Genomic DNA, 26,459 nt, shown 5'->3' on the forward strand with positions numbered 1-26,459 from the left:
CATGTTCACACTTTTTTTTTTAATGTTTATTATCACCTTTTTTGTGAGGATGAGGAAAATCCCAGATGTTCTAAAAAGTCAAGCTAAGCTAATTAGTTGATTGCAATCACCACATGTTGACACCCTAAAACCTACTTTAGCTTCACTCACTATCTTTTTTTTCCTCTCTCTCTCTCTCTCTTTTATTTTTTTTTTTAGGGCAACAGTGTTATCTTCAAGTGAGAAAACTTGTGCTTGAGGGTGTGAGAAGAAATTAGAGTCTTATCAGATAATGTCTGCTGGTTCAAATCTAGCTGCGCTGAGCGGTTCTGAGTCCAAAAATATTACTCAAACAAACGCAGACGAGTTGGCTCGCGCGCCGCAGATGTGAAATGTTCTCCATGAAACAATGCTTATTTTGTCTCCGGCTCACATCCCCTTGTGCTCTTAAGAATTCAGCTCTTCCTTTACAGCCATGATCGCTGCACACACACGTCTCAGGGAAAAAAGGCACGGGTGGGGTGGGGGGGGAGGGGGGGGGGGGGGATAAAGAGACAGGGAGGAGAAAAAAAAGAGCTGGTGCAGAGGCGGGGGAAGAAGGGGAGAGCCATGGGATAGCGATAAAACAGTCCAGTGAGTCCATGGTGACAAGCATCCACCGGGAGCAAGAGAGGCAGAAAAGCGAATACAGGTGCTATCAAACACACACACACACACACACACACACTCCCCTTTGTCTCCTTATTTTGTCTTGCTCTGTAAACCACCTTTCATGCAGACACCCTCCCATCCTCCGCTCGTCTCTTACTCATCCCTCCATGTTTCTCTGCCTTATGCAGGGTCGATGAGAGAGTGCAAAAAAAAAGAAAAGAAAAAAAGTAACACAGGTGCCATTATACAAGCAAAAGGAGTCCCCGGTGAGGAATTACAAGGGCAACGGAGGAGAGTGAGAGACTTCGGTTTATTGCCATTCACACATCCACCCGTTTGACTTCCTCTTTGTCCCCGTCACTCAGGGTTAAAAAATACAATAGGAGTGAGACACCGGGAAGGAGGGAGCAAGTGTGGAGCACATGTGGGTAAGTACCGGGAGACACCAGACGATGAATCACAAGTATGTATGTATGTGGCTGCTAAATGAGGCCGTTTGTTTTCTAGCGAGCTTTGCGGCGGCCGCTGAGGTCAAACACTCTGCTTCGGTCTCGTCTGACCGCCAGACATCGCTCCAGACGTCTTGTGGTTTGCTTAGATGCTGAGTTGTGGACCTCAGTTACTTTCATATTCCTTTTAGACAGAAGGAGAAGCTTTCCCTTGCAGCCATTTCAGGGAAACTCTACTTGTTTAGTCTTCTCACTGGGCTGTCATGGACTTTAAGATGTAGCACTCTGAGAGGCCTGTGAGGGCTGAGATGGAGCTACCGGCTCTGTCGTGTATTACTGGGCTGTCCACTCCTCGGAAGATGTTTGCATATCAACTGATGATGAATGTATTCACCCTCACGCTCTTAAGCCTGGGATATACTTGCAGTTCAGACCGCGTACGCATCATGGCCGCCATGCGTATCCTGCGATCATTTGACGCGTCGACGTGCACGTTCTCAAAAAGACACTGAACGCGTACGCAACCTGCAGTTCTCGCTCTGGCCGCGAGTGGCGCTGGTCCCGGTCAGATACCAGCTGGTCACAAGTGACGACGGAGGTCGCTGGCGCCGTTTCCTTTGCCGAGATCACAACCAAAGCAATGTTATAATCTCCTACATCATCCAATGGTGTCATGTAAACTTGTTTGTTGTTCTAATCTGCTACTGCTACTTCCGCTGCTACTAGATATTGAATCACTTTTCCAACTGTTGCTCTGCTTACTGCCCCCTACCGGTCACCGCCGGTACGACGCGCTCTGCTCGCGTACTACGCGAGCGACGTTGCGGTTGGTGGTGCACGCGAATGGACGTGAACGGACGTGAACGGACGCGAACGCAAGCACCAACAGCAAGTATATCCCAGACTTTAATCCTAAATCCTGTGATTTTATTTTCAGTCGGTCATGACATCGCTACACTGGCTTCCAGTGAGTCAAAGGATAGAGGTTAAAATCTTACTGCTGGTCTACAAAGACCTGAATGGTCTTGGACCAAAATACATGCTGGATCTGTTAGTTCTTATGAAGCTCCCAGACCCCTGAGGTTCATCTGGATCTGGTTTGTTGTGGTTCCCAAGAACCAGAACCAAGCGAGGTGAGGCGGCGTTCAGTTACTCTGCTCCTCACCGGTGGAACAAACTTCCTGTAGACCTGAGGTCTGCTCCAACTGTCAGCTCCTTTAAATCAGGCCTAAAACATCACTGTTTACTCAAGCTTACTCCTAAATTAAATACTTACCTGCTGGACTCTACTGCCCTTACTTTTTAACAACTTGTGCTTTTTATTACTTTACCTCTTTTCTTATTATTTTATTTCATTTTATTTGTTATTTACTGTTTAATTGTGTTTTGCTGCTTTTAATGTTGATGTAAAAATCACTTTGAATTACCTTGTGTTGAATTGTGCTATACAAATAAACTTGCCTTTATGTTTTGTGCTTTAATTTGTGTTAAATATATCGGCGTCGAGAAGTGATCTGTTGTCTTGCATTTGCCTTCTGCGATGACTCACCACGATGAGGTTATTTTTATATTTAACAACAGACACAAACCGCAGCAGCAACAGCAACGCAGGCTCAACAGAGAGGTTTCTAACTTTTGGTCCTGACTGTAAAAGTGGGGGCTTAGCCAATGAGCTAATATGATAATATTATGTCCTCTTTTAGCAGCAGCAGCTAATTACAAGGATGCATACCGAATGAGTTTGGGAGGGCTACATGTAAACAAAAACTAATTAATCCACTCCTTCAGCAAACAGGCAGAATAAGCAGGAGAGGATGTGAAGCGTACATGTGTACACCAACAAGCTTGTTTCTGTCGGCATCCTTTCAAGACGGATTCGGAAAGCTGCAAACTTCAGCATCCTTTTCGGTGGAAAATTCTGCTATACCGAAAGTTTAATTGCAGCTCAGTGCAGTTAAAGTAAATAAGTAAACAAAACTGGGGAAACGCAGCAAGTCTGACAAACGACAGGTTGTAGAAAAAGGTCGAGCTGAACCAATTAATTGTCACAGACTCGTGACCTTTCTGGTGCGCACTCCTGGTGTTGGCTGGGGTGAGCGTCGCCCTCTTCATCCCTCTTTCAGAAGGAGAAAAAGCTAGGAATTTTAGGTTATATCTCTCCGCGATCCAAAATTCGATCACAGTTGTACATTTGGTACAAAATGATTCATCAATAAATTGTCAAAAATATAAATACAGATTATTGGAAGGTGAGAATAATCAATATTTGCACCTCTAAAATAAAATGAATGAAATATCAGTGCTTCTAACTGAAAGTTAGCAAATTCTGGGCTCTTGGCAGGAGTCCTGTAGACCCCCGGGACCGACGTGCTGTTTGATTAATAAGAAAAATAATGTCCCCCTGCAATAAGGGGAGCTAAATCAAATTATTATTTGCTCTTCATTAAAAAAAATCTATTTGAGCCCAGTATAATTCTTGAAGGCAGTGAATCCAATTAACCACACCCCCTCCTCTCTCCTTTCTTTCCCTGGCCTCAGTTGATTAATCTTCAACACCAGACCATACAGCGACCATGCCGCGGCTGCTGGTGACCAGTGAGATAACACTTGTTCAGTAACACCTTTGTTCATTAATGCTGATACCTGCATAATGCAAAAGCGCACTATTCCAGGCATACATCAGGCAGATTTTCGAGCAAAGCACATCCCTATTACTGCTGCCCTCTATTATTTCAAATTACATTAATACAGGCCCGGGCAGGAAGAAACAGCGCAGCTCTTTTTATTTATTTCAGAATGAGAGATTATTTGAACCAATTGCTCCTACTCCACAGCTAAAAAGTGCTTCACGGTTCAGGATGTGAGGAAAATGCTTTTCATTGCTTTCGGAAGTGCTTGGGCAGGCAGCAGTGTGTTTTCTGCTGAAAATGCTGCATCAGAATTTTTAGCAGTTCCATTTGGGGTCCCTCAAGGCGGAATATCGGGCCTGTTTTGTTTACAGTTAATGAGGATTTGTTGGTTAAATCTATAAGATACTATTGTGTGATAATTTTACTGTTTTTGATAAATGTGTACCACTTATTTATAAGTTGCTTTCCATGGCTATAAATTTATCCTCAGTGCAGCTAAAACTAATTAATATTAACTATAATATTCTTCCATTTCTTCTATGGAAATCTTCTAAACCTGCCTAATTTAAGCCTATAAAAGTGTTACGCGCAAGTACTGTATTAGGTACAAGCGTGATATAAAAGTCTTTTTAAATTTGGAATTTCTGTTTAGACCTGGTATTCCCAGTTGTTTCCAAGTGACCCAATCATAAATGGACATCTCAAAGCATGGAAGTCCAAACCTGGCATGAATGTGTGTCTCCAGGTGCAACTGGTGTTCAGAAGACACTCCTCCAACCTTTATCCAATTAAGTAAATACATGACCACATGTGTTGTTTTTTTTTAACCTGCCACAGCAAGTAATGCATGAAACATCACTCAGTTGCCCAGAAAATGAAGCGAATGAACATAATTTCTGCCCGTCACAAATGAAAAGAAGAGGCATCAAGGGAGCAAATCAAATTAATAGAAGGTAGTTGGTCTGTTGATGTTGCTTTTGCACCTTAATATGATGGCTACAAAGAGGACATCAATTACGTGGGTGGCCCTTCAACCTGGCCCTCAGGATGAATGTTAATATCAGGTCTAACCAGGGCTCATGCCATTCAGTGAGCTTCTCCAATTTGCATGCTACTGCGTCATTACGGACCTCGTTCTGAGTGGAATTAGTTTCCTCCAATCAAGCTCCTGTTTAGCTGAATTTCATCCACTTCAGAAGTGAGGGGGCTTTCACAAAGAAACTGCTTTGGGATGAAACAAAGATCTATCAGGCCCCACAGTGTGATCTTCTGACCATGCAGCCTTTAACGGAGCCACATAAACAGGCAGTGTGGTGAGAATGCTGAACTCTGGAAGAACGGGGACGTCACAGTCCCTGAGCGCGGGTGGGATGACCACAACGTAGACGGCTGACTAGACTAACCTTATTCCACCACAGTGAACATTTGTAACGCTGCTACTGTGGTAGTTGGTACCACTCTGGAGGATTTAAGGATGCCTTAAAGTGGGAGTGCATCGAGCTTTCCTTTGGTGCACCGTCACAAACTTATACAGCAGTACTTGTTTTGAATGCACTATATAAATAAATGTGGACTTGACATGACTCATTCCCACAACTACTGGCCTAGCTTACAAACTCAGCTTTTTGAACCATCTTTAGTAGAAAAATAAAGCATGCATCCATCTCCACCACTCCTAAAACATGTAATTATCAGCTTTTTGGTCGCCTAGAATACATAGATTGTGATTTTTACCGGTGTACCCCCCCCAGCGGGTGCACAGTATGCCACATCCTATCTGAACCATGAGGCAAAGACGGACTCAAAAATCCACAACTGAACCCGATCCATGCGTGAAAAATGTTACCGGCAGCTGCGAGTCAAGCAAGCGTCATAGTTAATAAAGAGAGCGGTGAAATGACCTGGAGCGACACTGAACCATAAACCCTCGCTCTACCTTGACACCACCTCCAGTCCCGCTCAGCCCTGCTCCACCCAACCCAGACCGGGCTGCCACAGCGGCCTGGATCGGCACAAGCTGATTTTCCTCTCGTTTTTCAAAAAACCACGCTCCGAAGACTAGATTATGGTGCAGGTTGGAGCTGCTCTTACTTGCTGTTTTACTGTACACCCACAACATACCAAAGACTTCACAGCTCGCCTCATTTTCTCTTCCCCGAGGCAACTCAGAACTTTTTCATTTTTAATCTCTCACTTCCAGTTGATCTTGTTTTGGTTTGGTCAATGCCGTTTAAAGTTTAATCACTCTAATTATTCTGATTTTACTATTTAATGTGTTTTTTTCTCTCTCTCATATTTTCATCACCACGGCCGTCCAAGCGTTTTTTCAACTCTGTCATGTTGTCTAAAAAGGCCCCCCCACGAATGCTGGATGGGACATGCTGAACAGGACCGGGACACTTGTGTTAATATATCTGTGTTGGCACCAGGAGCGTAGCTGGGGTAGGGGGGTGGGGGGGCTGTTAGCATTGTAGTGCATCATTCTGCTCCACTTGCTGTTCTGTAGAAGCCCGGGCAACAGAACCCGGAGGAGCGGAGGGCGTTCTGGACCGTCGGGTGGCAGATATGAGAGCAGTGGCAAACACTTTGATGTGTTTGAGATAAGCCTGCTTTTCTGCTGTCAAACTTCACGCTGCTTCTATTTAACTCGTGACTAACTTGTATGTGGAAATATCAGCTTTTTTTTTTTCTTATTCTTTTTTTTTTTTCTTTTTTCATTTCCCTGTAATTGAATCCGTTGCCGCGGAGATAACGTCTGCAGAGGAGGAGTGGGGTTTTTTCTCGAAGTCCACACATCCCCATTATCGGGGAGTCAGGGGGTGGATACATGCGCCTGTGAGCTCTGGTGCCGTTGGTGACATTTCAATCTGCACAAGTTTGAAGAACTTGACGGATGAAATAGAGAGACAGGTTCCTTATTTATTTATTTTTTTACTTATTTTTAGGGGCACTGAAGGAGGGGATGGATCCTGGAGAGCCAGATAAGGGTTGTCGTTAGTGTGAACGTACGACTTGGTGCGTGTATCCGAGTGAGACCGCATATTGCAGGGGAGCGCACGTGCATTCGCATGCACATACACACACACGCACGCCAGTAAATGGGGCAGAAATGAAATTCTTTGAAGCGTTGAGGTAATCCAGCGTAAACAGCAGCGGCAAGACAGACGAAGAGCTGCGTTGGTCTTCCACTCCCAGCTGCACAAGGGGAGCACGGGCGCACGCTTAAGCACGTTACAAGTACGCAAAGGGGTGAGAGGGAAAGGAAAAGAATCATTTCTTCTCTCCTTTTTTTTTTTTAAATGTTTAACTCGCCTGGCTGAGCTCGGAGATAGTGCGTGTTTTTTTTTTCGGAAAAACGTTTTAATCGGAGAAGCAAGACTCGCCTGTCACGTGTTGTTTGGGAGTTTGTCCTCCCTGACAGATGAGTTTGCAGCTAAGTCAGGCTTTAAATTCACATGATGCCATGTTCTGACCTGCCATCCATGTACAGAGGGCAAAATTAGACATTGTCATTGAGCATCACTGTCTCCTCACTGCCCCTATTACTCTCTCTCTCTCTCTCTGTCTCTGTCTCTCTCTGTCTCTGTCTCTCTCTCTCTCTGTCTCTGTCTCTCTCTCTCTCTCTCTCTGTCTCTGTCTCTCTCTCTCTCTCTCTCTTCTCGGTTTCTCTGAATTCTCGTCCACCCTTCCCCGTTTCACCTTCCCCTTCCACCTGGCAGACTCCCTCCCTCCATCAGTGCACCCTAAAGCATCAAAGCCTCTTCACACCACCAACTTCATCATGGATAAATTGCCAATTTGGTATACATGAAAGGATTCCCAAGTTCCCCCCGATGAGGCGAGAGAGGGGCGAGAGAGTATCCGAAAGAAAGGGAAGAGGAGAAAAAAAAAAAAGGAAGGAGCGAATTCAATTATTTTTTGTCTCTATTAAGAACCCAAACCTCCTGCCCACTCTCTTCACTTGGCAATTAGTGCCTCAGATAATTAACGAGGAAAGGGCAGCACCACAATACATCCCTAATCATGCACACTTCTATCTGGCAGAGAACGTTGCTGTAATTCTGATCCGCATAACTAAGACTAATTATATAATCGATGACTGCGCCCCCGCCCTCCGTACCTGAAGTGTGCTGGTGGGATGCTCGGATTTGAACCTGTGACCCGTAAGGTGTTGCCAAAGCAGCCGCTCCCCTGAAATGTGCCGTCACTTGGATTAAGGAGACGCGTCACAAATGCCTGACTGCTCCGATTTGGCAGCATGAAATCATCCCTGAATATATATTTATATATTTGTGGCACGTCTGTGTGTGTGTGTGTGTGTAAGTGTGCGTGTGTGTGTTTAAGTGTGTGTGTGTGTAAGTGTGCATGCGTGAGCGTGAGTGTGAGTGTGTGTCAGCCCGCGTATCCTCCTAAGCCATGTTCTGTAATGTGACATTGCTGACTGGTGCTGACGTTAAGACTTTTCAGGGGAGAGTGGTGGTGGGGGGGGAAGCCTGCATCAGGAGAAAAACAGCTACCCCATCAAGTGTGTGCGTGTGAGTGTGTGTGTGTGTGTGATGGGGTGCACGCTGAGAAAACTCTGCAGTCTATCTACAGCACATGAATGAGGACGTCAGAGTCCTTTGATGTTCTCAATAGTCATTTTAGCTGACCAGAAACATGAGAAGAAACATGCCTGAAAGGTGTTGGAGTTTCTGTTTATGCCGCGAGCCCCCTGGCATCAACAGAAACAACAATACAAGCAATGGAGAATAATTAATACTGAGACACACACACACACACACACACGCACACACACACACACAGAGGCCGTGATCAAGCTGAACGTAACAGAATATCCATCACACTCAGCTGCTTCGCTCTCAAACAGCAACGGAGAGCCTGTTATCATAGATGAAGACGAATAACCATAATTTGATATTTAGGGAATGAGAATACGTCACAATTTTCCCAAACGATGAGAAAGCTACTACCCATTCTTTTAATTCAATGTCTCTTTTTGCGTAAGAACAAAATTACAATATCTCAGATCATTACGTTGGGTCTCATTTTAAATACCTCAGATAAACAACAAATTGAATGTTTTTTTCACCATGCCATTAATTATTAATAAAAAAAATAAACAAAAAAGAGAATGTTGTGTGCAGTACTAAGTACCCCCATTATCAAGCAGCCTGTAGATCCACCTTTAGCTGGAGTCTCCTCCTACGTGACTTCATCAGTCGTGTACACCCTCTTCTTTGCAACTTTGCTTCGTTCTCTAAGAACGTGCTTGTGTACATCTCTCTTAAGTCCTCGCCACAAAACTTCAGCCATGTTTGAGCAGGTCATTCCAAAAACCTTGATTCTTTTTTCAGCCCTTCGGGCGTAAATTTGCTGGTGTGCTTCAGATCATTATCCAGTTGCAGGACCCAAAAAAGCTGTTAGCTCTTCCAAAGGTTGCCTCACGTTGGCCTTAAAAATACAAATTGGTGTTGGTGTCCAGGTCCTGTGGCTGCAGAACAACCTCCGGTATAAAGTGTTTCTGCAGAGATTTTGTGTTCAAACATGGCACTGGGCCGTCGTGGTCGGGCACTTGGGGCAAATCTGCTATAAGTTTACACTTGTAAAAAGAGTGATAGCCCCTCTTACTGCTTTCCAAGTATGAAATATTCCTCCCAGTGTGGAACATTGAACTCCAAATTGTTTGATAATGTTTTTTTTCCAACTGTTTCCAAATTGATATGTAGCAGAATTAGCTAAGACCTCTGCTGCCTCTGTTGACATGGTGTTAGCACACGACTGCCTGCAGACCAACAAACTGCTCACAGGTCGGATTGTATAGGGGGCGGGACATCGGCTGATGGTCAATTGCTGATAATTGGCAGCACCTGGCTGCAACTTACTCTCTAAAATCCTATGGAAGTAGTAAAGGGGTACTTGGTATTGCCCACATGTTGTTTTTTTGGATTAATTTTTATAAGAAGTTGCAGGCTGTGAAAAAAAAAACCAGTATGTTATTCAGCTGAAGCTATATTTTCCTAATACTGAGAGCCACACCAATCAGATCAGAACATTTTTAAATATTTTTGCACAATAATAACCGCATGCATGTAGCCTACTGTATTATTTATATTGATCACGGCCTTTGATAAGTAAAACGACAGCAGAGACGCATGGGCAAACCCGATGAGGTGTCTGCACCGGTGTTTGTTTCCGGTGGTTTGATTCCGATGCAGACCGAGGATCTGAACCAGAATAGGCCTCATAAACGGTTCAGCTCCTCAAAGGGTTTAAAAGATCACAGAATGATAGTTGCTGCCACATAGAATTTAAATTCTATGTTTGGGGTTGTAATGTGTGACCCCCCACCCAAGCACGCACACATACACGAGCTTGCTTGGCAAATTACATGCTGAGCATTGAAAAGCAAAAAACACACAAGACTATGGCCACCAAACCAGGAGGCGGAAATACCTGTGTGAAAAACCTGCAGGACCTTTCTCTCTTCTGAAGCTGCAAATTCAAACAGTTCAGCTGTTAGCGATCCGACATCACGCACACACACACGAACACACACAAAGGAAGTCACAGCCACTTCATTAGCAATGCACAAAACACTTTAGGTGAACTAAAGATGTTCGTATTACTTCCATTTTTCCGTTCCCTCCAACGTGTTTGTCCTTACAGCTTCTTTCTACTCGTTTCCCCTCTTTTTCTTCCAAATTGACTTAATCTCGGCATCTACTGTCAAGTGGATTGATGGCATTAATTACAAAGCTGCTCATGCATGATTGGGCGCATTTGATTTTGGAACATTGCTGAAATAAGGAGGGATGGTTTTTTAATTTGACACAGAGGACATTTATTATTTGAAAAAACAAAACAAAACTAACTTTATTAGGCCAGCTGGTCAGAGGCAAGACAGATAAATAATAACTTGTGGTTTAGTTTGTCTTTTTCTGGATCGCTTTCAGGAGCACAAAATATTTGAAATGCATGTTAGTGAATCATAAAGAAGATGGGAAGTGGTGAGATGAAGCAGGCTGAGGGACCCAGATGATATAGGTAAATAAAAAATAAATAAATTGATTTTTTACAGCATTGTTTAATAATCCGGGTCCTTGGAACCCCCTGCGCTGTGTGTTCCAGGTGTTTCTCTGCTTCAGTAGCATCAATTCAGACGACAACGCCAAGCTGATGTGGCGATCCAGAGGTCTGCAACCACCTGCTGATGCAGTTGTGGCTGCAGATACATCTGAACCAGGTGTGTTGGAGCAGGGAAACATTTCAAACATGCAGGACAGTGGATCCCGAGGACCAGAATCAAAGGACCCTATCTATCATCAGATGGAACCGAGTGTAAACCTTCGTAAGAGCCCAAAACCACCTGTATTCCAGCAGTTCTAGGTGAGGCTTTTTACAGAGAACTCAAACTACACTAAACTTTTAAAAAACAAAACAACAAAAAGGACTGTTTGTACTGGCATTTATTCTGGTAGCTATTCAATTCTGAGCAATCTAATGTTAACAAATGCAAAAGGCGGCAGGCTCATGGCCTATGGCTCTAACACTTTCCTGTTTTGTCACAAGCATCAAAGTATAGGTCTCGTTCAGTGAAAACAGAGGCCATGACCTCTCTTCCTTTTGTGCTTTTAACTGACGGTTGTGCAAATTAGTTTCCGCCAGCTGCTAAATGTGGTTTATTCTGTGTAGTGGCGACTCAGTTTGCTAAACCCACCGGTCACATGTGGTGGAGACAGCAAGTAGATAAGAATATTAATCATAAATGGGAAATTTTAATTTCATCCCACAGTGCAGACTGCATTTCGAGTTCACTTCATTCATTCGAGTTTATGAGGTTTATGAGACCCTAGAGGTCACTGTTGGGTTACCATAGCAACACCGGAAAATACCCAAACTGTTTTTGCTCCATTAACTAAATAGTTTAGTTGTTTTTTTTTTTAATTAAGAAAGTGAACCCCACAGATTATGTTCTATTTGGAGCGCCGCCAGGATTAATTATTGACGCACCAAATAAATAAAATAAGTAAAAATGTAATTAAATTTTTAGATAGAATAAAATAAAATAGTAACCTACTTAGCAGTACTTAGCAGGGAGTCATCTGATTGCCACATGCATATAAAAATTGCATGAAAAAAATTAAAAAGGAATTTGTCGTTCTGTAAAAATGCAGTACAATCCTCCAAATTTGATCCTGATTCTGACACAGTGACTGTCACTCTGGAGGGAATTTCAACGCTTAACTGAAACTAATTTATTACAGTATTTATTACATTATTTGCCACATTCAATCAAATAATTTTGGAAAAGGTGAAAAAAACTGAGTGAGTAATAGATTTTGAAATCTTCCTACAAGTGAGATGTGGGTACATTTTCTACCGTCATCGCAGCCGTACAGAGAATTTTGTGAAAACAGTCCTTTTTAAAACACTTTTTGTGCATATACGAAGGTAAAAACATCTTGATTTTTCTTTCCACACTAAACCTAAACTGCACTAAGTGAAAGAGCTTTTTTTTTTTAGCTTTGTTAGTGTTAAAAATAGCATTTTACTTTGATGTAGCTCCATTTCCTCAAGTGTCAACATTAACTGCCATTTTGCTGCAAACACATATTTCATTCTTGCTGAAAACTATTTCAATTAACATCGTTTTGGTCCCTAAACAAGGTTTACACTCTTTATGATTTAATAACAGACCTATTTGACCCTTTAAGTCCCTTTAAGCCGGGCTGCTGAACCTGTCCTGTCCCTGTAGAGACGATCACAGTCATGAGGGGAATCAGCCCGGCTGCTTTAAAATGATCAATTTACGGCTTAGAGGCAAACAGATTGAATGTTTTCCTGTCACTCACTGGTTCTGTTCATAGATCTTCATTGGTCTGATTGGTTAAGTTTGTTTTTCACAGTGATAAACGGACGTGTCATCCAATGAACTGCTACATATTTATCAAACGGTCTTTTCTAAAGAATATCCAAGCGAGACATCGCAGATGGATCAGTCTAACAAATCATCAGGTGGGTCTGCTTAGTCAGCCGCCCCATCCCGAGCAATTTTTACTTCCTTTTCTAAAATGCCTACTTAATAGTTAAACAGAGTGCTGAACTTCTTTCCATATCTATTGCTGCGGTAAAAGGGGCCGTTTACGTTGCACTTAATATAATCCTGAAGTAAGGACTCAAGCCTGATTGTCAACAGCGTCGTAATAGCTGCAGCACGAAGCCTGAAGTTCATTAAATGAGCTATGACATAAAATCTGTCCCTAGTCTGTGTTATATGTTTTAATGAGTATAACAGAGACAGAGTGTCATTACATTTTGGTCCTGATCTGTAAAGAGCTCAGGGACTCTGCCAAATGCTAAAAGCAGTTATCTATCTGCTGTAATGTTGAGCCAAGCTTGTTACTAAGAACCATATGCGGAGGGGGATGAAATAATGTCTAAAAGCAGCAATTTATCATCAGGAAATCTACGATGTTACGTTGGCTTCTTCATCAAACTCTGCACACAGACTTTTTCTAACCTCTGATAATGAGTGGAAGACAAAAAAACACTAGCAAGTGCTGCAATTCATCTTTCTGTTAACTTGAAAGTCTCTTTCGCTTCCATTTTCTCTGCCTCTTCCGTCTAACTTCTATTTTCTGTCATTTAAGATGCGAGGCTATCCATAACGATGCTTTCAAGATAATCTTAGAACCACTCAGTCACTCTCAATGCATTCATGTGCTTCCTCCTGAGGCAGTACCTTGGTGAGGCTGCGGGCGGCGCTGTCCTTGCCTCCGGGGGTGAGGTTCCGGAGCTGGACGTCCAGCAGCTCCACCAGCTGGGCCATGGCCCGCACCGTGGACGGCACGTCGCCAGGCCGCAGCACCCCTTTGGTCTGGTCTGCCAGGTCCCTGGCCACGATCGCTGCCGTCTCGCCCGAGCGGAGCTGCGAGCCAGAGAGGATGGCAGCGGAGGAGAAAAACACAGAGTGAAAGTGACAGAGAAGTGGAAGGGGAAGGGGAAGTTTAAAGGAGTGTCAGATGAGGTGAGAAGTGAAGGGGTAATTTGGGGAAGGAGAAAAAAAAAGTGCAGTGAGTGAGAGGAAAGTTGCAGTAAAAGACAGATGGAGAATTGTTAGAAGGAAGAGTAAAAACAGACAAAGGACATATGGAATGAAGGAAATAAAGGTGAAGGAATGGACAGAATGGATATAGGAAGGAGAAAAAAGTTGTGAATACACCGGATCAGTGTGAAAAGCATTCAGTAACTTGTCCAGTTACTTGTGCATATGATCATGAAATCATTTAAGACTACTTTATGTAGCCTGGCAAGCATCCTGTTTCTTTCCATCTTTGATGCAAAGAACTAGTGTGCTTCCTCTGGATTCATCTCTGATTTCTTGGGATAAAGAAGGAACTGACTCTTAGAAGCCACTGGAAAGGCCTGGCTGGCCAGCACCTCGACTGTAATGCTAATCTCTGAAACTTCTCTGTGTATTTCAATGACCCCGCACAAATTAGAACTGCAAATAGAAAATAGACGACAGAAGTGTGACAATTTCACAAAATTTCCACATGACGCAAATATGTTTTTACGCTTGCGTGACGAGTGGCAGTTTAGAATCCAATCTTCCAATAAAATTCCCATAATCCCTTAGTCATGTCTAGCATTTTTTTACTTTGCAAAAACAAAAAAAAGAGCTCTCGTTCTTGGAAGGTTTGAACATAATTGCAGTTACTGGTGGGATATGCTTTATAAAGGAAAGAGGAAAAGTCTGAGTGTTCACACATTAATAATTAAAAATCATGCTACATTTCAGAAAGATTTCAGAAACTGGAACAAAAAGAATGCTCAACAAAATTTCAGAGAGAATACAAACATTCCAGGAAATGTTTAAGAGACTCATTTCAGAAAACAAAGCACATTTCCTGGTTTTCTTAATGTTTGTCAACTCCTAGTTTCACCGAGTCAAATTCAGAAGACCTCACTCTTGACTTAAACTACAAATAAATGTGTTCTTTTTATCGTTCAAGATAGTCATTGAGACTAACATGTTTATAAATTAAAGAAAAACCTTTTAGCTATCAAAAATAAAGTCCATTGAAAACACACCTGCTGGTGCATCACTGCATCCTGACCATTTAGAAACATCTCATTCCTCTCCTGTTGTCAGGTAAAACCCAAGTTAAAATGTGAAAATGTGTACGATGACACCTTTAAAGAAGTTATTTTGTGTCCATGAAATAAAAAGTTAGGAAAGAAAAACATTAAACGCAGCATTTTAAAAAAGCCATGAAAACGTTTGTGTAATGGGTACTGAATTATTATTTTTCTTTTCTATTTAACTTTTAACACATGAGGACGTTTTCATCCCAGAGGCTTTTTTGAAGATCAGATTCGCCTACTGTGGTGTTTGTTGGCATATCACAATGAGCAAAACATGCACAGAGTGAATATATAATCTAAATGGACATTTCGGCTTTAGACGGGCAAGTTATTCCCACCAAGAGTTCTGGTTAACAAATGAAGATGGATCGATGGCCTAAATCTTTCCCTGTAGCCTGTCCTCATGGGTTACAAATATAGCTCCAGGCCTATATTCATAACATCCTCTTAAACCATGTTTAAGTGGGGGCTAAAAGCGCTAGCAGCACTATTTAGACTTACTTTCTGCATGATTTGGTTCACCCATGGTGACGTGCAGTTGCTGAGGTCGGGGCCTTTGGGGTCCCAGTAGCCAAAATGGGCCACGCATCCGTATGTAGCAACACCTGCAACACAAGCAAAGCACAGGGGGTGAGACAGCTCCGCCAGTCACTGAAGACTCTCACGCTTCTTTTATGTTTGCTGTGTAATGATCGTAACTGGAGGATGATTGATCCCCTTTATGGCATGAGCTAATTAATTAAAATTGAGGAAATATGCCTTATGTGTGTAGTGAAAATTTACACACAGATCTAGTTTTCTCTATGACATAAAAATGAAAACTAATAATAAAGGAGTGTTAAATCTTTTTTATGGGTTAGCTTTCCCATATTTCAGTTTTGGTTTTTAAATATTTTCACCCAACGTTAGCACATACCATCATCTGTTGCAGGTGGTAGGAAGGTACTTGAAGAAAAAGATGTTGCAAACAGGATTGAGAAGGAAATAGTGTTGGTGTGGTTTTGTGATTAAAAAACAGGGTATGTGACTTCTAGAGGATGTCAAATATGTTGATACTTGAAAACAAACATGAACACAACACTGTTCCCATCCCTCTAGAGCTTCCCGACAGAACATAGCTCACGATAAACTCTCCCAATTTCCTCTCGCCCACTTCCCCACTTCATGTGCACAAAAACAAACCTGCTGCTCGTAAAGTTTGGGCTCGAGTGACGTTGGTAACGGTTTGGGGGACTGTGCATCTAGATGTATGTATAAATTAAGGCTGTCAAACGATTTCATGTGTTAATCGTGATTAATCTTTTAACTGCACAATAATTTTTTTTAATGCTATGTTTACCGTAAAAAGATATTTTTCAAATTGCAATGATAGAGGAGCAGGCGATTATCCTTACTTTCAACATATGGTTGTTGTTGTGCTAGAAAGACTTGTCTTAGGATTCAACACCGCTCTTTAGAAAACCAAACTGATAATCTGTGGATTGTATCATATTTTACAATACTATACTACTATTTCAGATGTGTTGCTTCTTGTTTCTTCCAACTACAGGTTTGGGTCATATTCCTTGTAATGTGCATGCCTTAATCTCATGTTTAAGAAAAAGTACTGTTAAACAACTGTTTTCTGTAACTTTACCAGCCCTAATAGATACATTTTTTCATGTCTTTACAAGATGGGTAGCTAGCGGATGTTGGCGGATGTTGATAAATTCAGTGAATGTGACAAAATAAACGTCCACGTTAAATGGGTTGAGTTGAGTTAGAAGTCACATAGAACCATTTACCTTGCTTTTAGCTACCGTGGGGTTGTTTTTGTGTACAATTGTTTTCATCTTTGCAACTGAAATATCCCTAACATCGATGTTTCCCCACTTCGGTCCTCGAGTACCACTGTCCTGCATGTTTTAGATGTTTCCCTGCTGATAGACATGGCTGTGTCATTGACAGAGTTGTGCAGACCTGGATGACAAGCTGATGATGACCCAGGTGTACTGAAGCAGGGAAACGTCTCTAACATCCAGGGCAGGGGTACCCGAGGACCAGGGTTAGGAAACACTGTCTTACATGACTGCTGTTGTATTTATTAACATTTTCATTCGTATATTTGGCAAGTAATGACGAGATTTTCAACGACTATGAACAAGGTTTCGTCATAGCCACTTAACATATACAGTAATCCCTTGTTTTTCGGGAGTTATGTTCCAAAAAAACCCTGTGATAAGAGAAATCCGTGAAGTAGCAACCTTTTTTTTTTTTCAACAATTATTATACAAGTCTTCAAATTTCGGAGATCAGCATCGCCCACCACGACCCGATTAATTGGATTTGAAAGGGGGAAAATGAAAAAATGTTATGAAAAAAAATAATAATAGGACAAATTCTGACTGCCGCTGCATCCTGACTCCGCTCAGGTTCAGGTGTGTTTTTTCAAGAGAAGAACATATTTATGGGTAGTTGTCGCTCTTTTTTCTTCTTGGCAAAAAGATTCTTATAAACCGACATGCCACCATCGATTATATTTGAGAACTGTAATGAAAGATTCATCAAAGGGTCCCGTTCTTGAGCTGCTCACTGACATTCATTGGCCGTTCTCAGCATTGTTGCTAAGCGACCAACTTTATTGAAACCAGAAGTGAAGAAGAGGAGAGACTGTTTAGCCAATCAGAATGCAGAACACAATGCACGATGCAAATCCGTGACGCAGCGAGACCGTGAAAGGTGAACCGCGTTATAGCGAGGGATTACTGTATCCATGGTCGTGCCAGCTGGACCCTACACTTTGCATCTGCCCTTGTAGCCGACTTACCCAGCGTTCCTACAGGGCAGGGCTGCTTGGCTGTCTGGCCTTGCTGCGTCCGGGGCCACGATATGTCAGCCGTCACCCTCGGACTGCAGAAGTCTTGCGGTGGAAGGGCAGGGGGCTGCGGGGCAGCGGGCGGGACTTGCACCGGAGGGGACCGGCCACCTTTCTGAATGGTATCTGGAATCTGATTGGTGTCAGAAGGCGAACCTCCGGCGGGAATCAAGACGGGCTGGCGGACGGTGGTGGTGGTCCGATACCGTTGGCCGGGGAAGGTGGTGAGCAGGGGCCTCGGGGTTGTGTAGTAGGGAGGGGAACGCGTGGTCGTGGCACGGCTGGTGGATGAGGACGAGGAACCTCCGCCACCCATCGGGCCCAGTCCTCCTCCTCCTCCCCCTCCTCCTCCACCTCCTCCTCGGTTTGGTGGCGGGCGGTAGTCTAAAGAGAAAACGACGACACAGATTAAATTCACAGAGACAGAAAGGCAGACACAAACACATTTGCAGGCATTCATTTACACAGCAGTAAATAGCTGTGACAGCGAGTAGCTCATGTTCCTGATGACTTCCAAATGTCACTGTTTTGCCTCTTGTCACTACAGTCGCATGTCACATCTGTGTGAGGTTATTTATCACTTTCAAGAGTAGAACATGTTTCAATGCAATGGAAATATTCTGGTTCTTTTTTGTGGCGGTGGCGTTTTAATTCTGATAATAATGTGACCTCAAGTCCAAAACATTAATGGTTTGGTTTCTTTTCTTTTCTCTTTGATAGATAAACAGTCTTTCCTGAGGGGAGAATTACACAGCTGCGGTTCCGCAACCTAACTTGGCGGAAAAAACATTCTTTCGGTGACATGCATGATTCATAACTGATGACATCACGAGAGGCAGGAAGGCGACTAAATGCACACGGCACACCCTTTCAACCTCAATATTTCATTGTACCACGGCTCAATTATTCACACTGACCCTGTTTAAGGGACGGCGATGAAGAATGAATGGATCAGGAGATGGAGAGAAGGTGTTAATGTCCCTGTTACCTTACCTTCTGCTACTTTGCTTTAGAATTTCATTATTAGTCTATCAGTAACAAGGCCTTTGGAACTCATATGGGCTTAGAACTCATTACAACCTGAGTAGAACAACATGTTGCATATTGCACAATGTCATTATTTATTCAACAAAAAAAATAAGTCGAACGCAGAAGCAGTGTGGGAAAAAGTATTCTCCAGCGGCTTGTGGAACTGCTTTCAACCGCAACACGTTGAACTAATAATTCTCTCCATGATGATATCGGTCTGTCGCGTCAGTGTGAAGGAATTCTGTCAAACTTGTCTTTACAATGTTGCTTCCGTACGTTGATGTTTGCAGGCATCCACTAATGCAGAGTCCTCCCAAGGTCCCACAAGAACATTTCAGCCAGTTTGAGGGCTATAGAGGGCTGGCGTTTAGCTGTCTGACAGATGGCCTCACATGTGGTTCCAAAAGTTTTCATGGAGATTTGCGGGACTGACTCGGTCGACTGTGAGGTGCCCGGGTCCCTAGCTGCAAAAGCAAGCCCAATCATCATCCTTCCACCACCCTGCTTCACAGTGGGTATTAACCGTATTTGGTGATTGCAACACAGCACTGGCAAAAAGGGTCAGAAACAAGTCTTGCTCAGACACAGCTTAACAAATCTAAGCCATGCTGCCATGCAGCCCTCCATCCTTCCAAACTATACAGACTTGGACGGTGTTTTTCTGATTGTACTGTCATAAATTTTAACATCCATCATGCTAACTGGCGCCTGTAAAGTCTGAGTTTTTTTTTTTTGCAATGCTCACTCTGAGCACTCTGCAGTCTGACCTTAGGGTGAACTTGATGGGACATCTGATCCTTGGAAAATTGGCAGCAGTATTGAATGTTTTCCACTTGGAATAATCTTTCTCACCACAGAATAATGGACTCCACATCATCTGGAAATCGCCTCATAAGCCTTCCCCGGTTGATGGTCGGCAACAATTGCTTCTCTAAGACCACTGGTTGATGTCTTTTCTCCTTAGCATTGTGTTAATGGACACTTCTATACTAACAAACTGCCAAGTTTTCTGCTTTTATAGAGATGTTCACGTCCGTTGATGATCATTTAATGCATGCTATTAGCAGCAGCTGGCTGGTGCGTTCCCTTCTTTGTTCCAGCGGAAGCAGTAAGTGTAAACTCACTTTTTGACACACTGCATGTGCATCTTTGCTTGGTTTTTGTTCTAGTGGAATATATTGTGCGTTTATCTCGATCTAATATTGTATTAACTTAATCAAAAGACCTATTAAGCCTATTAAAGGTATTGTGACATAATTTTTAACATGCTTTTAACACTATTAAAAGTCTTGGCCAATATCCCTCAAATGTGTCTAAAAGGGTGTAACAAGAAAAACTTCACTCCAGTACTCCATGCCTGGCTTTTTTTATGACGGTGTTTTTTGCCTGTGAAAAACGCGTCCTTTTCCCCCTTTCCTGTCAATCATTGCCCCGCTCCTCCTCCCAACCAGTGCTGATGGGCAGGGAGCTGGGTGGAGGGGGCGGTGATTTAGCGGGTCTATACGTAACGGTCCGCCACCCAACCATATGCGCCGTTTTTGCATAATTATGCGGAAATTCCCAGAAGGCACACAATACACCGAATGTTAAAAGTTCGTTTTTTTTGGGTGTAATTGATATCAAGACACCCAACTAAACACAAAAAATCAAGAAAAATGTGTTTTTCATGTCACAATCCCTTTAAGTACCCGGACACTTATATCACGTTACCTTACAGTCATTTTCTGCTGGAAAAAAGTTTGCAACTTTACTCTATACTCTTGATGGTGAAATTGTTGATTTCATGAAATGTGCAAAAGCATTGGCACTTGTTTTTCTCGTGAAGTGCCCGAGGCTATACTGTGCTCTACATCATGGTGGCCATGCCGCTGAATGGTTTCAGAGTTGTCATGGCTCAACTCTCAACGGGGATGCAACTGTCAAGACTTTCAGAATCCTAGCTCATTACAACCTGGCATATAGTTGCACATGTGGGTCAAGTGAGTATATTATATGGACTATGTGCTTCCACAGCATAATCAACATGAGGTAACGACATGCACAACATGAAGTAAGTCTTCAGGGACTAGATTTCTGTTAGGCATGCTTTGGGGTATGCATATAATTAGTTCCTCTTTTCTGCAGTGTTTTGATAAATGTTCTCTTTTTGCATCTTTGTTCCTTTGGGGGTGATGGGAAGGTGTGAGAGCGGAGACTGAAGTGTGAGAATGCGGGTGGTAACAACGAGTGGGTGCTCATTATTTACCGTGAACCGAAAAGATACCTTCCTGTGGATTTTTAAGTTTAATTAAAAACAAAATATTCTCTGCATGTTTCTGTCTTTCTCCAACTTTCTGTCTGCCTGCTTGACTGACAGCCATGCAACATCTCATAGGTTTGTTCTGGAGTGCTTCTGTACCTAAAGCGTGCACTTCCCCGGTCCTGACTCGCCGCCGCCCCGGCTCATGCATTCTCCACGGAACGTCGCCATCAATCATGCGTGGCGGCGGCGGCGGCGGCGGCCCGGGGACTAGCTGTCAGTCTGGCTGTGTTTGTGCGACTGTGTGTACTTATGAAGGGAGAGGCTGGGTGTGCCTATCTGGACTCAAATGGGAAGCTCCATTAGGGAGGCCCTGCCACAACAATAGGAGAGTAATGGTGTGTGTATGTGTGTGTCGGAGGCTGATGTCTGCTGTCATTTGAGTACAGGGCAGATAACACAGCGGCTGGCAGCTTACCGGAGCGGTAGCACAAAAGTCTGCTAGCATCACAGGCAGGGGGCCACGGCACTTTGCTGCCCGTGACTCTATCCCTCTTTTCTATCCTCTTCTCTGCGTCTGACATTTGCAGTAGAATTTTTTTCCCTCGCTAACAATGCTCTTTCACTTTCAAACACATCCTTTACTCTCCCTGATATCCGAGAGCCTTCTTTCACGTGCACACGCCGCCGTGTTTTTTGTTGTCTTCCTTTGCTTGCTCTTTTGCAGCACTTTATCTTGCGATGTGATGAATTCATCACTCGCATCACTCAAGGCTGTGGGGAACTAAAGGAGCGTGACATAACATGTTCATGAAACATTTATAAAGAAGAAGTCCAGGTTACACTCATGGGGGCTGACATATCTCCCCGTATTTAGGCTTGGATAAATGCGTTATGGCAGCTTCAGCTAAACTAAACAATCCGCCCTTTACTGAAACCCCTGGTGTCTAAACAAGAAAAAGGAAAAAAAAGAGGGTTCAAAATTCAGTATGAGGGATGTCATGCATGCATATCTATGCATTACATATGTTTGGAGGGCGACGTTCTATGTTATCACATTCACTGCCTCTGCACTCCATTTGCATTAAAGGCATTCACTGCACTGCAGCAACGAGAGAAAGTTAACATTTTCGGAGTCCGACTCCACGGCTGCTGTGCAATGCTGATGAATGCCCCCAGCACAAGGTCACACAGCAGCATTAATTATACTGTTTAGGGCTGGGCAATAATCTCCAGATCGATATGACAGTAAATTAAGTTTTTCCAATTTTAATTAAACATCCCAAAATGATGAAATTCATATACAATAAAAAAACTATAATGTGCAGTCCAGGTTTTGGGCTTTACTACTCTTATTGAAGATTCAGTGAAACAAACTGTCATTTTAAAGTTTCAGCAACAATATTGTTTCACATAAAAAAAAAGCAATATGTGTTTTCAAAACCATAACATACATTATCACATCAATAAAACTGGTAAACAACTCTAGTTTTTCATCATCTGATGACTTAAATTAACAGATTGACTCCTCATAAAGCGCTGAGACCCTGTAACAGGAATGAACTGATAAAAAAGAGGTGATAAAAATGCGTGTGACTTGAAATATGGAGTGATAAATTGCCATGCAATTTGTTACATTTAAGTGATTTGATTAAAATTGTAGAGATAGGATTAAAGACAGAGCCATGTTTGATCTTCTCTCCCTTTTTTCCAATCACCAATCATCATTCAGAACACAAAGTTTCCATTTATTATTTCAAGGAAGAGACATCCAGGGTGAAAGTAGCAGAACGTCATTGAAAGTCTGGAAGCCTTAAATATGCCTGCATATGAATTTCACAATATCCTTTACAAAGTGCTTTATATTTATGCTGCTTTATATTTATGGAACTGGAGGTTTCATAAACATAGGGGGTCAGGGGGGGTCTTGTCAGTGATAACTACCTTTGCACAGCATCGGCACGTTGCGGTCGCATAAATGGTGTCGTCTTGTGTATGTTAGTTAACAGAGCGCTTGAAAACGATACATCTACACTTTCAGGCTGAGGATTCTTAATCAATTCTCCAAACCTGTTGTGCACAGAGGAGAAGACAATGGCAGGCTGGCAGTATAACTAATACCTGAAGATGTCATCTATCACCACAGTGGATGGGGCCACATAGATGCTGCCCATCAGCCCGGGATGCTGTTCATCTCGCATGCAGACTGACGCTGAGTGAGTGTTTGTGTGTGAATATACAACTGTGTGAGGCGGTGTCTCTATTTGGGTAAGCCTGTCTGTCTGCGCTCTGGTACCCTGAACGCTCTCCTTGACTTCTTTCTTGGTAAACGGGGGGATCATAAATCCACAACAAAAGAGGTAGAAGGCAAAGGGGAGAGAGAGAGGAGACACTAACTTCTCCGGGACGTTTTCGACACCATCAGACAAAAAAAACAAACACACAAAAGCACCAGACTGACAGCGAAAGAAAAAAAAAGCAAAGAGGGAAAAAAAGGTGATTGCAACTAAGACTGAAGAAACTTCTCCCTTGTATTTGAGTGCATGCACATACTCGCAGGCAATCTCGCGCGGTATGGGGAGGGAGGGAGGGATGGATCCAGAGGGGTACAGAAGAAAGAAATGGCAAGATGATAATCTGACTAGGGGGGCTCTTTGCTTTCTAGGCTGGATAGTAACACACACACGGAACGGGGCTGCATACTGCGATAACACACTTCCCCTATGGCTGGACAGCACACAAACCTGCACACACTTCTACAGACACTCACTTTTCCCTCAGTTGTGCACACTCTTGAACAGAAATGTGCTTTTTAATACACACAGAGAGCTCGTGGCGAGTGGCTCAAGTCTGCTGATAAGACAGAATGGAGTACTTCAAAGGAGAGATGCTTTAAGACACACACACACACAAATGTGTGTGTATATATATATATATATATATATATATATATATATATATATATATATATATATATATATATATATATATATAAAAATATGAAGTACCGGTAATAGAACCTCCTTTAAGGCCACACCCTTTTCCACCAGTCCTGCTTCACATACAGACACATGGCGGATCAGTCTCTTGCTGGCTCGCCTGTCAATTGCAGAATCATCCCTCTGCCGAGGTTGGAGGCATCTGCAGCAAGTTTGCCAATTATTCATTTCTTTCTTAATCAGTCAAAGTTCCCACGTTCAAAGCAATAAGCTAAAAGCAAAAAACTTTTCTCCTTTTTTTTTTGTCTCCATAAGGATTCATCGGGGATTGTCTTTGTAAAGCCAAGACTGAGGTTGCTGATTTTTATGTTAATTTTGCAAACACAACTGGCATGCATGCACAGAAGGCATCCAAGAAAATCATATTAATGTGCAAGGATGAGCGTCGTAGCCTGTAGCAAGAAGCTCGATACATCACTTTTCTCACCACTTTATTACTATGTCTCATAAGCCCTTTATTCTGTATTTCAAAACTAAAAATATTGAGGAGAATGCAGCAACGGAGGTGCTGTGTTAGCCGATCACCTCATTGTATTTACTTCCTGCAAGGGTGCAGGCTTCCTTTCCACCCTATTGTCCTGGCTAGCCCTGCTTAATTTGGCATCTGCTGTTTGGCAGAGGAGGAGTGGTGCAGAGGCCAAATGCATGCGGAGGGTTTGGCTGGGACTATCCAGTAGATAAGGACACAACGCAGGCAACGAACAGGTGCAGCAGACTCTCTGAAGCAGAGCTCAGTCTGCAGAGACGGGAGTGTCGCAATCTATTTGGGAGAGCGGGAGATAAGCAGAGGAGCAGGTGATGAATGAAGTTGGAGAAGACAAACGCAAGAGTTAGGAGTGTAGACCTACTTATTAAACACACATTGGTATAGTGTAAAGGCTTGCTGCACCAGGAATTTAGTTTATATAGGATGCACTATATATTTAAATAAATGTAAAACTATTCACACATTTACAGTTTCCTATCACATCTATTTGGTTGTACAGCTGTCAACCATCTCGGAATGTTTTCTACCCTGTTAAATGGCCACTTGGAGTGTTTATTACCCCCAGTTATTATGTTTCTGATTGACCAGACTACACTTACAAGGATAGGAAAGGAGCACATAACTCACTCTGACTACTGTTTAAGAGACAGCAACATGTAAAAGCAACAAGCAAACGGCATGTAAACTCTCTACTGGTGTCATTACGCGAGTGTCACAATCGTGGCAGGTCCCAAGCGGAGAAGACGGGAAGCAGGTGGATAAGTCTCAAAGAAAACGCTTCAATTGGAAAAAACCAAAACCAAAGAAAAGTGCTGCTACTCCAGGGAACTCCCCAAATCCAGGGGACTGAACAAGATACATACTCGTCACCGGAACAGGGAAATAGACCATATATGTACATGGAAACAGTGCTGAAGCAGCGAACAGACGGACCACAAGGGGAGAGGGAGACACAGGACTATAAACATATACACAAACAGAATGATGAGACCAAGTGGCTACATTGCTCTTGCTAATTTGTAGCGGTGTGACAATCTATCAATCCCAATCAATACATCAACTTACTGATGAATGATCCAACAGCATCAAAGCAAAATGAAAGAAAATCCACAAATGAATCAATGCCTGTTTTCAAGAAGCTTTTAATAGTTTGTTTATTTATTTTTTTATGTTTATTAAAGGACTGGTCATTTTTCATTTAATGATTTAGTTGAAAACAGAAACAAAAAGGTGAGACACTTTAAAAAATGTTTTTTACTGCAATTCACTTGGCATACAATATCCTTTCATATCAATGGTTTGCTCTTGGATTGAATCAAATGAAAATCACATCTTTGTAAGACTTTGTGCTATCTGCAAATATCCATTTGCAATCCAGTTAATCAGTGTAATTTATGTCCCCACATACTGTATTCGATGCAACCAGGAAGTGGCTTTAGTTTAGTTAATCGACCAACCACTAGGGGTCAATCACCATTGAGCCCCATGATAAAATGTCCATATATTTGCAGCACAAATAAACATATTTACAATCTGGTTCAAAGAATGGTTTTGGTCTGAAAAGGAAACAGGGTGAATTTTGTATTTATACCACGTCTGGTAAAATGAATTACGCAGGCTGTATAATGCTAATGCTACTAGTCCTCATTTCAGCTCTGAAAGCGCTTGTTTCGGATGTTGTTGCGGGAGAAACCTTTTAAATAGACCTGTTTGGAGAGATATGATCAGAATGAACATAAAGTATTAGCAACTAAATACACAGAGATTTGTTGCTTCATCTAATTATGTCAGATCTATAACAATGTTGCCTTCTTTTATGGTTGACATGGATGTGAAATCCAGACATGGAGGCCTGAACTGTTTCTTTGAATCAGGTAGTAAATATGCTGAACATGGAGCCAGCTACCAGTGGTCAGTCGACGAACTGTTGCTTTTCCTACTGCTAGGTTGGCTTCAGTCCAGAAGTGGGACTATTGTTGCAAAAAAGGAAG

At 42.6% G+C, this 26,459-nt stretch overlaps 1 protein-coding gene across 1 annotated transcript in view; it reads right to left on the minus strand.

The window, feature by feature from the left end:
• adgrl3.1 (adhesion G protein-coupled receptor L3.1) overlaps positions 1-26,459 on the minus strand; it is a 187,812-nt gene that overhangs the window by 47,479 nt on the left and 113,874 nt on the right. Inside the window, exons 8-11 of the mRNA XM_061715075.1 lie at positions 17,667-18,098; positions 15,362-15,465; positions 13,455-13,640; positions 10,166-10,204 (exon numbers count right to left, since the gene is read on the minus strand). Coding sequence (XP_061571059.1) covers positions 10,166-10,204; positions 13,455-13,640; positions 15,362-15,465; positions 17,667-18,098 — 761 coding nt within the window. The remainder of the gene's footprint in view (positions 1-10,165; positions 10,205-13,454; positions 13,641-15,361; positions 15,466-17,666; positions 18,099-26,459) is intronic.

This window comes from Cololabis saira, chromosome 1, assembly GCF_033807715.1.
Source record: "Cololabis saira isolate AMF1-May2022 chromosome 1, fColSai1.1, whole genome shotgun sequence".
Lineage (NCBI taxonomy): Eukaryota > Metazoa > Chordata > Actinopteri > Beloniformes > Belonidae > Cololabis > Cololabis saira.